The sequence below is a fragment of the Schistocerca serialis genome, chromosome 2 (assembly GCF_023864345.2).
Source record: "Schistocerca serialis cubense isolate TAMUIC-IGC-003099 chromosome 2, iqSchSeri2.2, whole genome shotgun sequence".
NCBI lineage: Eukaryota > Metazoa > Arthropoda > Insecta > Orthoptera > Acrididae > Schistocerca > Schistocerca serialis.
Window position 1 is genome coordinate 827,334,060 of NC_064639.1, and position 15,576 is coordinate 827,349,635.

General features: G+C 39.2%; 1 protein-coding gene across 1 annotated transcript in view; it reads left to right on the plus strand.

Moving 5' to 3' along the window:
• LOC126458086 (WD repeat and HMG-box DNA-binding protein 1) overlaps positions 1–15,576 on the plus strand; it is a 219,437-nt gene that overhangs the window by 176,750 nt on the left and 27,111 nt on the right. Inside the window, exons 16-17 of the mRNA XM_050094903.1 lie at positions 3,081–3,301; positions 14,231–14,437. Coding sequence (XP_049950860.1) covers positions 3,081–3,301; positions 14,231–14,437 — 428 coding nt within the window. The remainder of the gene's footprint in view (positions 1–3,080; positions 3,302–14,230; positions 14,438–15,576) is intronic.

The following is a 15,576-nucleotide window of genomic DNA, read 5'->3' on the forward strand; positions in this document are numbered from 1 at the left end:
CCCGTTCTCAACCTGTTCAGCATCATCCACGTCACTTAAGACACGTGTGAGGCTCCATCTGGCTCCTCTCTGACATTCACTCAGTGTGCCTCAAGCAAAGGACCTTGTCAAAGTTCCATTCAGTGAGTTCCGGGAAATGAAGGTATTGCTGTAGTTGTCTACATGATGCTCTTTCTTGATTGGAGTCTTAGTCATACAGCACACCACATGCTCTGACAAATTACACCTAGATTCTATATGGATACCCAATCCTGCTCTGTGCTTGGATATTCTGGTTTTCGTTCTTGGTAGTCTTTCTGTGTTTAGTTCATGAAGAACTTGGCTTTGTTTACAGAGTACATGTTTGTTTTCACCACAGACACAAAAATGGTGATGAGTTCTTACACTGTGATTACAGTAATGTGCTTGGAACCTGTGCCAGTGTTATGGACCCCAAGGTTTTGAACTTTTCGGAGCAACAGCTGTCAGTGCAGGAGCAGCAACAGTTTGTGGCTCAAGAGCAATGGCATGCAGTTGCTGAGGCAACATTAGTTGGTGGCCATGGCTACACCTCCCCCTGCCATTTGCTGTCTTCAACTATACTGTTTTGCTTATAACATTTCTGGTAGGCAGCAGTGTGCTTCGATCTTTGTCTTTTAGTAGTTGTCTATATGAAGTGGTGCAGAAGTTGCAGTTGTTCTCGGAACCTAGTAATTTGTCTTTCAGTGACTGTGCTCTTTCAACAGAATACTACGGTGAGCATGTGCAACTGGTTGTGGCAACTCTCCAGTTTAATCAGTGTCATAAACAAAATATAGTCATACACAGTGTGGGCTGCTGACTTGGGAGTCTCTTACACAATTTTACGTGCCAGAATGGTAAAGTTTCATTCAAGACCTGATTGTGCACATTGCACCTGACAGGGGGGTCACAGCTAAAGGCCATCCCAACATTCGTGAACTACTTAAAACTGTGAAATCTTTTGAGATTATTTTAGTAGTTCAGCATGCTTTTATACATTGACCTTAAAGTTTCTCAAGCCCTTAGTCATTGTCACAAACAGCTATCACTTGATGGTTCAAACTCATTATCCCCTATTTATTTCTCTTAAGTCTCCCCCAAGTCCACGGGCAACCAGATCGCCAGCATCTCGTGCAATACTTAAGCACGTCAGTGATTCTGTTTCCCTCCTCAGTTTTGAGTGAGCTTTTTCGTAATTTTAATAATGCGAATCAGGAAAACCCTTCCACCTCAGTGCTGCAACATCCTTCACACATCAAAGAAGTGTCAGTCCTGTCCTGCCCGTGGCAGCTGGCATGCCATAATCAGATGCCTGCATCGTGCAGCAGATTGCTGGTCCTGTGGCAAGCACAGTCGCATGGCCATTATATGTCATAAAGCTGCCCGTAAGTTGCGTGCTCAGTCGCAGCACACAGACAAAACTGTGGTCTACTCAGTCGGGGTTGTGGAGCTGGCAGTTTCTCTGCCACTGCAGAAGCTCACTTTAGACATAACTTTGTTCAACCAGTCTGTGGAATTCCAACTGGTCACCTGCATTTCTATGTCTTTAATCACTGAGGATACACATTGCTGGCTGGATTCACATCTGCTGCAATGGGCTCAGTGCCAGGTCCTGCCTTACTGCTGCAGGCCATTCTTCTCCTCAAAGAACTGTTGCTGGTGAATTACGTACAAAAACATCTTCATAGTTGTGTGCTATCCTATTGCTGGTTTAGACACCTTTACCAATTTTGGATCCAAAGTGGAGGACCAAGTTAATCTATTGTCAGATACGGTGCATTTTTCTCATCATGATGCACTGTGCCCTTAGAATAAGGAGAGTTTTGACTATCGCTGGGATGTGTATGTAACTTTATTGCCCACATATCTCGGAAGCATTCTGTGGTGCCTAAATTTAGTCAAGCTCACCTGCTTCTGTTTGTAATTTGTAAGGCTGTTCTGGTGGAACTCGCACAACTTCAAGACCAAGGTTTTAGTGTTATTTCCCCAGGTTCCACCAGCCAATGGGCAACACCTGTGGGGGTCATTAAGAAACAGGACAGGTCGTTTACATATTTGTGGTGATTTTAAGTCCACTGTTAATTCCACTATAACAATGATCTTTTTTGACTACCTTACCCAAAGTTGTAGACAAAACTGCCTGGGGCCCACTATAAAATTCTCAAGCATCGAAGAGCTGAAGGCAGCTGCCCATTCCTTCCTGCAGGAGTTGGCAGGAGAGTGGTACAATGCGGGTATGAAAAATCTTCTGGAGTGTCTCCAAAAATGCTTCGATCATGATGGGGACTATGTTGAAAAGTAGTTAAAAGTGCAAGCTTTCAGAAACTATAATTGATTTTACAATAAAATAATGTTCGTTTTGTGAAAAGCCATTGGAAACCTTAATTTACGGACAACCATCGTAACTCAATGCTTAGCCCCCATTATGTATATTGACAAAACTTGTAGATTTTATCATAAAATCATCCAAAATTGGTTAGTGACTAAACACAAAATGACCCTGGAAAAATACAAGAATTTGCTGGAAAACTCGGAGATAAATAAAGGAGGAGGAGGAAATCAATAGATACCCTGGGAGGAGGAAATCACTGGATACCCTGGTTAGGGTAGCATGCTGCATGAGCCCAGGCAATTCAAGCCTAGCTTCTATACTGATACTGTTGTGTTTAGTACCTGCCGAACTTGGCTTTGTTTATGACTTACATGTTCATATCAGGCATGGACACAAAACACAAATCCACAGATAGGTTCTCCAATATGTGAAAAGAAGTCAAGGATGAACGTTTTCTTTATCTGCAACACAATGAAATGACATCATTATGATATTACAGTGCTGTTATCTATAAAAATGCAACCTAAAAGATTAATTTTATGAGTTTCTGTAAAGAAACTCTGGATTTGGTGGAAGATAAAGCTTACTTGATTACAAAATTCTGCTTCCGGATTTGTTGATGTTAAGCTAGTTTACATGCATTTAATGAGTACATAAAACGTTTGCATTTAAATACATTAATGCTATTGAGTTGCCACAAATAATAGATCCCATATAAACAGGAATGGTGTGTGTTGCTTTTTTTCAGAACATGGAAACCTTCTGCTGGCTGCTAAGCAAAGAAAGAATAGTGTGCCTGAAATCCGGCCGACATTGTCTCTGAGCCAACGGAAACACAACCCATTCAGAAAAAATGTTGAACGACAAGAAATTGGTAAAGGCTTAGAGAATATGAATAATGCTTTCCTTGAAAAGCAAAATTCCAAGAACAAACAAAATTCCACAGAAACAGCACAACCAACTGTGAAGGTATAGAGATCTTTTGCAAACCTGTTATCATATGCAGAGTAATTATTTGCTGTGTGCACGTGTGACTTAACTCTAATTTGCTCATTGTTCATCTATATTTGATGTACCTCACATACTTTACATTTCAGATTTTGTTCCTCATTGTTTTAATTGAAGGAGTTTAAGATACTACTGCCACAGAAGAAATGTATCTGATATTTCATGCAGAAAGCTATTTGACATAGAAATGACAAGAGATTAAAAACAAAGTTTTATGAGGTTGAAACAGAAAGATGATGTGATAAATATTATGCAGTTTAATAAAAATATGATTCACTTTGAAATTAAACATTAAATAAAGATTTTGGGAGTGAGAGAGGGGTAGCGGGTGCGCGAGGGGGGGTTTATCAAAAGTCCACTTAGGTAACAACTTAATAGATATTTGCAGTCGAAGCGCTGTATTGTTCTGTGATAAGGCCTCAGTAAATGCAACTGAAGCTTTGTGTTGGTTGAGTAGGAGTCTTGAGACAGTTTAGCTGTAAAGAGTGTAGACCTGAGTTCAAATCATATTCAGCAACGCCACACAAAGAGGGTAGTGGTTAAAATGGTCCCATACTAAAGAGGAACGGGGCTTTAAATTCTAATCCAGCAGTGGTGGTATAGTTTTTCTGTGGTTGCCAAAAAGCACTTTATCTCAATTCCAGGGGGGTTCTTTTAGCAGTGTCATCTAAAAAGCTTAAGTCAATTAATAAAGATGCTCAGAGATAGGAGATTAACTCTCAGTTCCAGTTTCAATAGTGATTAATTGAGACCAAGATGTTACATTGCAACACAACTTTATTTCTGTGTAAACAGTGTTGGAAATTAGAATAATTATGACTAGTGATTGTTCAATGAGTGAAAAGAATCTTAATATGATGAAACCTTCATAGGTGAACATCACGTCACTTTTTGCATGTGCATGTGCGTTGCAAGGTAGAGAGGAGTCTTTCATGGTAATGTCTTGAGTAAATCTTTCAGGTTAATTCCACTTCAGCAGCAGGTGTTGTTTCTGTTATTTAAAAAAATTGTAAACAAACCGGACTCAAGCTATCATTTATTGTAATCAGTTGACTGAGAAACTTTTGAACTAGTTCACTGTCTTTGTTACTTCTGAATCCTCTTCCAGAAAACGGTGAGCAGTTGTGCCTTTCATTGCGCTGATATTTGTTGGATATACAGATAATGGGTATGTAACAACAAAAATAAGCAATTAGTGATAATGTAATGTAAATGGATAGATAAAAAAAAAGCTGCTCACCAAGTTGTGGCAGGGGAACACACACACAAAGCTGAATCCTTTTGTGTGTGTGTGTGTGTGTGTGTGTGTGTGTGTGTTCTTCTCCCACCACTTGGTGAATAGATTCTTTTTTTGTGTGTGTCCATTGACAGATAATGGATATGGGAGTTTTCAGCATTTCTCTTCGTTACTGCAGAATTTGCTCCAACATTCATAATCAGTAATGTTTTGTGGTTTTTTTTTTCTGTTAGTGCGAGTCTAGCTTCTTCTTGTATTGTTACCAAGTGCGGCAATGTGTGTCTCAGGCACTGACTTTTGCTTTTGGGAGAGTTCAGTCCTCCATCCAGCCAACTTGATTTAGTTTTTCATGATCTGTATACATTGCTTTAAACAAATGTTGATATGATTCCTTTGAAAATATCATTGCAGATTTCTTACCCCCACTCTCGTCTAATTTGCGCTTGTGGTCTGTCTCTAACGACGTATCATCAATGAAACTGTAACCTCCGATTTTCTCCCATTGTTCTTGTGTCACCTTGATTGTCCAATCTGTCCCTTACCTCTTCTTATATCTCATTAATTCATTAAAAAATTTTAGCATGTGAATTCTATTTTTCATTGTTAATGCATATCCTTCTTGTACATCTTTGTAACTTATTTACCAGACAATGTATCTAGGACCAGTACAATTATTTGGATCAATGTTTTTTGGATCTAAACAAATGTAAAAGTGTGACATTCTCAAATGCCAATAATAATAATTTAAGTATCCAAGATAACTCATTTTTACACCTCATTCAGTACTTTGATATTCTCATTTCTCTGTTTGACAATACGTAGTGCGGCAAAAGGAAACGGGAAAATTTGAAGTAATCTCACATAAGTAAAGAAAACGAATTTAGCGGTTTTTTATTGAAAGGAAACTACAAATTACATGGCATCAAGTATCATAACAACAACACAACAATGTTAACGAAACAATGTTCTGGAAGTGAAAACTGAGATTTTTCATGGTGCTTTGAAACAAATACCGTGGGAATTGCAGCAGTTTCTTGATAACTGTTGTTGAGCAAGTACACTTGGCTTTTGAGGTCGCCCCACAAGAAAAATTACATACAGACAAATCTTGGAGGCCAATGAAAGTCGCCAAACTAGAGCTGACAAATAGCTGCCATTGATGTTCTGGCAGTATGAATCAAGGCTTTGTCTTGCTGAAACAAGGTGTTATGAAGATTGAGAAAATTTTGAAGTTGTGCTACAAAAGTCTTGAGCATATCCACATAGTTACATTGCATCCTCTCACTTATCCTCAAAGAAGTAAGAGTCCATTACACCCTTCATTGTTACAGGAGACCAAACTGTAATATTTATGTTGTGTAATGGCTATTCATCCATTTGATGAGTGTTTTCGGTTCCTCGGTATCTGAAATTCTGGTAATTTACATACTTGCTCAAATAGGAATAAACCTCATTTGCCAACGAAATTGGGTTCCTCATTAATATTTCTCATAATTCTTTCACAAAATTGTCACACCATATGGTCCAATGGCTTCAGTTATTGTACAACATGAGTTTTGTACAGGTAGCACAGCAGGTCATCGTGGTGTATTTGACGAACTGTTGTTCATCTCTGATTTAATGTAACCTCATGTTTTCTTACCAGTCACAGTGAAATCAGAAATTACCATGATCAGGGAAAACACAAGGAAGGACAAGGCTCCTGTAACAAACATCATTTATCCTTTTCATGACAAACATTTATTTTTTAAAAATAACAGTAGCTGCTCTTTAAGAAAAACAGGTAGGAAAATTGCAAGTTAATTTGCCATGTTCAATTTACAGACTTGAAGGCATTAAAATGGTGAATGACACAGTCACTGAATTACAATAATAATGACCTCAAACAAGATGCAAGGAAATAAAACTGTAACAACATTGGCCTTTAAAAAAATTAAACTTAAAAACAAAAAATAAACAAACCCACCAATAAAAGTAACTAAAACTGGATTCTGGATAAATTGCTTCAAGCAAGCTCAAATCTAACACGTTAGGCAGCCCCCCCCCCCCCCCCCCCCAAAGATAAATATTAACTAGTTAACAGGGCATAACAATTTGCCTTTCAGTTGACCCAAAAGGTTTACACCAAACAATTTACAATAAAATTTAGAATAAGGTTACAGTATGTATTAGACAGATCAGTAACATTAAAGGGAAAATTCCCTATGCTATGCCAGTTAATCAAAGATCTATTGCCCAACAGCAAAATTTCACTTTCATTGCAAGTGAAATAACATAAGGTACTCAACTCAAGCACAGACAGATAAGGCGCACAACTGCAAACAATAGCAAGGTGCGCTAGGAAATGCTTGAGAACTGGCCACAAGCAAGCCAGGCCCAAGTGGCAAGAAGCTGCCAACATGGAACTTTCTCTTGGCAACTGAGTAGGTGCTGTTAAAAAATGTCTCACTGTATTACACTACAAGTGAAAGTTATTGTTCAACCACAATTGCATTTAGGGAACCTTTCCAATAAGGTCGTATGCCCATGGAAATAAACTTTGCAAAAAATGAAAGGTGTGAAAGAGGACTACTCAAAGAGAGCTGGAATTCCTCCAGGAAGGAATATAAATAACTACTAACTAGGGTTTTAACAACTAGCTGGTGGTCATAACAGACAAACTTAAAGGGCGGGATAATAATAACACCAGAGAGCACGCCAGCCTGTAAAACATACTGAAAACAAACATTAAAATGAAGAAGTAAGTTTGTTCTCTCACATAAAACAGTTTTAAAAAATTTAAAGAAACTAGAAAATTAATGGTCCTCTGATGTAATTGCGTATGAAAGATGGGCACGTTACACAGCCATAACATCAACTGTGGCAAATTTTTAGAGAGAACGCTGGCTGGCAAATTAACACAAGTCACTTCCAAAAACCCATAGAGCAGACAGGACAGTAAATTGATCCTAGAATCACATAGGGTCAAATAGAAAAGGACTGTATAACGACTTAATGAACATAAAGAGGAACATCTGCTCAAATGGCTTGCGGATCAGGAACTAAGTGCACAGAGCTGACCACACCGATACGCATGGCATAGGTGGAGCTGAACAATCAGATAAGGCATGGCATACACAATCTTGGCAAAGAAGAGTGAACAACGACCTGGAAAAGACATGCTGATCCCCACCATGTGTCCATCACTCAGAGCACTGCCACTGGCCCCAGCTCCACACTGTGTGAAGGCTACACCTAAACTGCCACACTGTGGTGTTCATAGCCCCTGGTGCCACTCCAGTGGCCACTTTTTGAAGTGTAGCCGGGACAACGATAACTGCACAAGGGAGTAATACACACCACCTGGTGTGATGCCAACTAGAAGTTATCGACAGGAGAAGGTGAAACGAGCTGCCACGGCTCAACCTCCCCCACTCAAGCCAAAAACCTCACCTCCATTTTTTAATGAGAATAGGAGGAGAGAAATGAATCACTTAGCTGGATTTTTATTTGCCTTTCATATATCTTCAAGATTTTCCCAGTCACCAGGTTGGACACTAGCTGATTAAAGGGACTTAAGCTCTTAACAATGGCACAGGGTCCCACAAACCTGGGAGCAAGCTTCCTGGTAATACCATACCCTGATTACCACCCATGCCAAAATTCCGAACAAAAAACTTGTCCCCAACTCAGCCACAAAGAGTCTCCTTCCCAGATTATAGCATCTCTCTTGATGGTGATGGACTAGGTAGATACTTTTCCTGGCTCTATCACAGTTTTCTTTAATCAGACAAAGCAGTAATCCGCTCAGACAACAGATTCTTTATATTCCACAAATTAGCCAGGCAGAATTAAGGGAGTAAGAAAATATCAAACCAACAGAGACTGCATTAGAAGCCTCATGCTGGGGCAAATTGAAGGCAGCATTAATCCAAGAGATGGAAATGTCCCATTTGGCCTGATTGGCCTAATTAAGGCGGCCTTAAGATTACGATTAACTGTCTCAGTAAAGGAAGGTTGACGGTAATAGGAGGTGGTCACAATGTGCACAATGCCATTACCATAACAAAACTGATTAAAATCTTGTGACACAGAGGCAGGGGCATTGTCACTGATAAGTACCTTTGGTTAACCGAACCTGGAAAATACTCGAGTTAAATGACGAATAGTTAGTAAGGTGGTAACGTCTGTACTTGGTAAAAGCCACATAAAACGAGAAGAAGCATCAACAACACCTAATATATAACAGCTCCCAGCTTTTGTTTGAGCAGGGGACCCACATAATCAATTAATGCTTTTTCCACAGGGCTCTGCTCTCATTCAGAATGCAGTAAGCCTTTACATGTGTTGGGATTGGGCTCGGCCATTTTGCAAGATTCACACTCGTGAACCTATTGGTGAATATTCTTAAACAAGGATGGCCATGTAGGACGAGCACAGGCCTAAGCAAGGGTTTTATAGAGGCCCAGATGCCCACCTAATAAGGAACTGTGAAAAATGCAGATGGCATTAGTTCAACAGGTAAACAAATTTTGGGCTGGTTGATTTCCCAACTTCACGACAAAGTATACCTATTCAGAAGGAGTAACCGGGAAGTCCCTCACCTGCCAACAACTGCCTTCTTATAGGCCTGAAATAAGGATCTTGCTCCTGCTTATTCCTGAGATCAGAAAATAATCGATGTATCTCAATGAACATTTTAAAAACAGAAGATCTGATGACTGAACAACACTTCCCAGTCATGGATGCTCTCCTCAGATGTGCAGCTGAACACGTCAGCTGCGTGGTTATCTTCTATGTTGAATATAAAATTAAAATTTTCAAGAGCGAATAGAACAGCCAGAGCCTCACACTCATACACCAAAACTTAAACTCAGGTCCCACCAATGTTCAGTGTTCTTGATCAATTCTGATTCCATCTGTAGAAACCAGATGTCCAAAAAAGGAAATTTGCTGCTTGGTGGAAGTGACCTTAGAAGGTTTGACCGTCAAACCAGCAGACAGAAGCCTCAATAAGACCTGTTGAAGATGTACAGTAAAGAAGCAGCTATACACAACAACATCAACAACAACAACAACAACCAGCTCCAGTGGCTGGGCCAAAGGGTACACAGTTGAATTCATACAATTTCCAGTCCACAGAGATTGCTGTAATGGACATGGAATCTTCGCCCAAAGGTATTTGATAATAAGCCTGATTTAAATCAAGCACAGAAAAATAGGAGGCATCAGCAAACCAAGTAAAGCAGATATAGAGATCCAGAAGGGAAATTGATTCCAATATAACCTTTCCATTGAGGAACCTATAATTAACAACTGGTCTGTAATCTTTGCCCTGTCCCTTAGGCACCAAAAATATAGGTGAGACATCTGGAGAAGTTGAAGGTCTAATTACTCCATCACAAAGCTTGATCTCAATCTTTTGCTTTAAAATCTTAATTTTAGATGGTGACAGACGATAAGCAGCCTGGCAAATGGGAACATCATCCACTAAACTGATATTATATTGAATCTTGTCAGAGCACCCCGAACTGATCAGAAGTGATTGGGAAACACACTTGAAAGATCCCTTGACTGAATAGGCTGAGGCTCACTAAGATGACCGAGATCCACCTCCGTCTGCTAAGTCTGCAAAGTATTAATATTATAGTCAGTAGCAGAACACGAAGAGAAGGCTATCTTCTCTGGGGGACACAACCTAAAGAAGAAGGTGTTACTGGCAGAATCGAGGACCAGTCCAGTATGATCAAAAAAATCACATCCGAGCAATAAGGTCACAGATAATTTATTCACTACTAACCGGTGAAGAAAAACTGAGAATCGACAGGCTCACTCGCACCTCACCTACCAGAGGCAACTTCTGGACATTGGCAACACAAGCTGGCCGGGGTTGGTCGAGCGGTTCTAGGCGCTACAGTCTGGAACCGCACAATAAAGTGAAGAAACAGAACTTCCAGAATCGGGCAGACCGCACATAGGTTCTCTATTAATTTGGGCACATACATAAGGAAGAAGGCGTTTATTACAAGCACTATTACATACACAAAATCCAGCAGGCCTTTTCACTCGAGCAATTACTCATTTACGATGGCATCAGCTGTTGGGCCTAGGTCCGCGTTCAACCGGACACTTCCACACCAAGTGATCCTGGGAACCACACGGGAAACAGGATTTACTAGATGATAATTTAACAGCTGACCCATGATAGTTGTCACTGTAATAAGAAAAACGGATGGCCCATCCTCACTTTGTTTACACGGCTCATTAGCAGATGTAAATGCTTCCATAGAGGCCCGAATAATTGATTTGAGCAAAGGTGCCTGGATTCTGAGTGAAGACGAGTCGTGATTGATGCTCAGAACTCGTGCCCTCTACGACGTTGGAAACACAGTCCTGTTCGGTGACATTTATACCAAAGCCAAGACATCAGTATGGACACACTCAATGCATTGAAACAAGGTTTCATCTGAAGCCTGTACTTGCCAATAATACAAGCGTTAAAATTCATTACTGATGCATGCTGGCAACTTCCTTTCAGTTTTATGAGTCCTAAGCTGTCACAGAATTCCCCACTCTCAGACTACACCTGATTGCAACTCAGTTAACAAACAATTAGATAAAGGATAAAGGAGAGAAATAATGATTAAATGTGGGACCTGTAAGGTGTTAGCACATAATTCAAACTGCACAATCTACCACAACACTTCACAAACTTGGTTCAGCGCGTCAACTGCTAGTTTGGTGATACCATTTAACAAATGCCAAATAGGATTTGGCAATTTAGCAAAAGGATCCGAGATGGATCCCCCAAGAGCTTGGGCTTCAGCCTTTCTAACTTGGAACTGATCAGCTAAAACACTCTCTTCCCCACTCCGCTCTTCATTCTCTAAATCTTAAGCACCCATGCTAATTTGTAATTCCTTAATCCTTGCACTTAGCTGTTTTGCAACACCTCCCTGCTGATCGCTTGAGTTCACAGTTGGCTAGATCGACAAGACAATTATTGAAATGTCACAACTGGGTTGAAACACTATGCACCCGCTCACAGGTTGTTGGTTACCCTCTAAGAATTTAATGTTTTAAAATAATTCGTCCAGAGCTAAAGAAATGGTGGAAATAGTGGCACCTACCTCACCAATCATTTCAGGTGAGATGTGGTGAGGCTTGCCCAGTGTCACACCCGAACCTACTGCCAGCTCTGAAACACCCCCCTCGATAGGTGTGTGATGAATACGCAGTTCATATTGAAGATGTTCACATTTGAGATAACCTGCTCGTGCACAGCTCCTTTCCTCAACACTGGCCATGGTTCTCTGAAACAAATCGAAATCAGTTATGAACATTACATTTGAGCTGGACAAATTATGTTAACTGGGGTAGACAATTTCTCTCCCCCTGTTAGAAAACACTGAAGACAAATATCTCAAGTGTTCAACCACAAATGCACTTAGAGAACCGTTCCAATAAAGTTGTACGCTCAAGAAAATAAGTTTCGCAAAAAGGAAATGTGTAAAAGAGAAATACTCAAAGGGAGCTGTAAATTCCTCCAGGAAGGAATATAAATAACAACTCATGAAGATCTTACCATTAGCTGGAGGTCATAACAAACAAACTTAAAGGGCTGGATAATAATAACTGTAGAATGCACACCAGTTTCTAAAACATAGTGAAAAATATATATATTAAAATTCAGAAACGGATTGTTCTCTTGCATAAAATAATTTTTGAAAAAAAAGAATCAGAAAATTAATTGTCCTATGATGTAATTATGCATGAAAGCTGAGCACATTACAAAGCCAGAACAAAATTAACCATGACAAATTTTTAAAGAGAATGCTGGCCAGCAGATTAACACAAGTCACTTCCAAAAACACAGAGAGCAGACAGGGCAATAAATTGGTCCTAGAATCACATCGAGTGTCAAATAAAAAAGGCATGTATGTCGGATTAATGAAAATAAACACAAACATGTGCCCAAATGGCTTGCAGACCAGGAAATCAGTGCACAGAGCTGAACAACAAAATATGCACCCCATAGATGAACCAAACCTTTTGCCTTCTATCCAGTCCTGGCAAAGAAGAGTGAACGCCGACCCAGAAAATATGTCGTGGCTATACACACCGCATGTCCATCGCTCCAAGCACACTGCTGGCCTTGGTGGGGCAGATGAGTGTTTTGTAAGTTTTGTGTAGACTGACTGCATTTTCCCAGTATCATACCAATCATTCCAGTTCATATGGACACAAATTGACTGATTCTAAGTGTGACAGTATTGACAGCTACTCCAGAAAGCTCATTTTAGTTTAATAGAGAAGAGGTTTATGGAGTGTGTGTCTAGTTGAATTTGAACTCCTCAGTTTGTTTTGTACTTGGAAATATTACTGTTGTATGTTGGCTTAATTGTTTTAAACTTAAAAAAGAAAAAAAAATTAAACTCTTCAACAGTTGTAAGTTCACAGATAAAATCTTATGCACCAGTAGTGAAGTCTATTGTCTAGTTCACAGCTATGAAGATTGTGACCTTACGAAAACATTTAATGGATTTTTAGTGAATTGAGACGATAGTAGATTAGAAAAGAAAGTAAGGAAACACATGGCAAGACATGAGGGACTACGCATTTTGTTGTATTCGTTTTGGCCTCACTTAAAAAGTTCCACTTCACCCATTGTGTTACTACAGATGAGTATACGGGTGTGGCCAAAAAGGATAACTTTGCAGTGTTGTTGAATGTTCTTCAAGATTGTTCAAGCGTCTGAAATCTAAATTGGAGCCATTGAAGAGATCTCATGTAATACACAATTTGTTAATAAAATTGTAATAAATTTCAACAGTAAAATATTCATTTAAAAAAATCGTTAATATGGACCTCTTATATAATCTCGTGGAAGTGTATTGGAATTCTAATTATTCAGTCTAAAATTGCTGGTTTGCTCTGTAGGCTACCATGATAAAAAAGACAAAAATATTTACAGAATGATAATTTCCATATTGCATGTGAAGTACACTTGAGGATACATTATCTGTTTGTAAAGCTGAAAATAATTTGTTATGGAAAGCCCTGAGTTGGGCCACAGCAGCCTGTGACGATTGCCGTGTGTGTGTGTATGTGTGTGTGTGTGTGTTTTTCCGAAGAAGGGACATTTTTGTGTGAAAGCTTAAATGTTTAGCAGCCTTTTCACTATGCCTGTCTGTGACTCAGTGCCTTCTATATGTGGTGTGTAGCAATATATCCTTTTAATAATATTATTATTATTATTATTATTATTATTATTCTGTTCTGGACTTTCCATTGTTTAAAAGAATTTATATATTTTGATTCTAACCTATTTGCCTGGAGTTTGTCATATTAGTTACACAGTGTTGTTTTTCCCTGGCCCTGTTTTGCGCATTCATTACTTCATTTTCCGTTTCTGTTTTCAGAATTGTATGGTTTCATTGTTGCATAAATTGCGTATGATATGCTCACTTTTCAGTTCCAATTATTTTATTTCTTGTGGGCATGAATACGCTTTGCTGCAATTCTGCAGCCTCACCATTATCGATAGTCGATATAATTAATAATAATAATAATAATAATAATAATAATAATAATATTTCTCACCAGTTGTTTGCACAAATGAGATTACATTATAAACAGAGGTGTCAATAACGTGATTTTATTCTCTTTTACAGACAAAACAAACAAAACTGATGAGCAAGCCTTCAAATACCCAAGAACCTGCTAGGAAGAGTCCACTTCCTTTCGTCCAGTGGTTCGAGAAGGAAAGGCCAGCAATGCAGGAAGAGTTTCCGGATATGAATTCCTCCGAGTTGACGAGAGAGGCTATGAAGCGATACAAAGAAGTGAGACAGAAACAAAAAGAACAACAACAAGAACAGGTGCAGCTTTCAAAGACACAAAGTTTTCCATTTCACGCATCATACGACACAAAAACATGAGGTTAAAACCCTCTACTAGCAAATACAAAAGATGTAATCCCTCAGACTTTCTTCATAAATTGATTGTTTACAAGTTTTTGAGTTTTCATTAATAGCTATTTATATTCCATCCAAACAGGAGCCTAAAAGAAATCTGTACTTGGCGCCTGAAGTTGTTGAAATTTCCTGAAAGAAAAACAACAACCAGCAAATACAAAAACTTGTAAACCATACAAAAGATATCTTGCAATATCATCGTATGTTGAAAAAATGCATCTCAACAAAAGTAGAGTATTTGAATTTCATACCAGTTTCATTTTACAGATGAACATTAATAAAAATGACGAACTGCAGGGATGGATTCCTGACTGGAAATGGAGGAAAGAAGGTGCTATGAACATGTGTTCGGTAATGCATCGTTGCCGTGGTATATGGCACTAGTGAATGAAAGTTCTTCCGACCACGTGCCGTGTGTTCCTTATGTGTTACAGGCTGTGTGACTGGCGCACGTACTGTAAGCAGTAGAATGTCAGGCACAAGCTTAGATGGTGTTTATGTATGGACAAGCAGTCAAGAGGCAGCACGGCTACACCAAAACCCATTTGCATCTAATTGGCCATACACAAATACCATCTCAGCTTCTTCAACTTTTGTAGTACTGTCTTCCTCGGTTGCGTGTAATATTACAGTATATTGATAATTTTTACTTGTGGACGGTCTGACAGCAACTGAATAAAACACAATTTTAGTGCCATATGTGTTTCGCCTTTATTTTCTGCAAGGCATCATCAGTGGCCTGGAATATGTACATATGTTAGCTATTTAATTTACATTTTTGTCACTGTGCCTATAGGTTATAAACAGTTCTGGTGGTTGGTATTTGCTATTAAGTAGTAATGTTTTGAACTGTACTTACAGGTTGCGTGGACAATTTCTTACATATTACGCTCCTGTTGCATTTTTGGTGTTGTTCTTCTTCTTATGAACGCCAATTTGCCACAGCACTATGCACGGAACGCTTGTTTTAATGCAATGTTTTGGTTTCTGTTGCCGACTGTCAAATGTTTTTGCCAAAGATTGAATGTTATTGCCAAACTTAT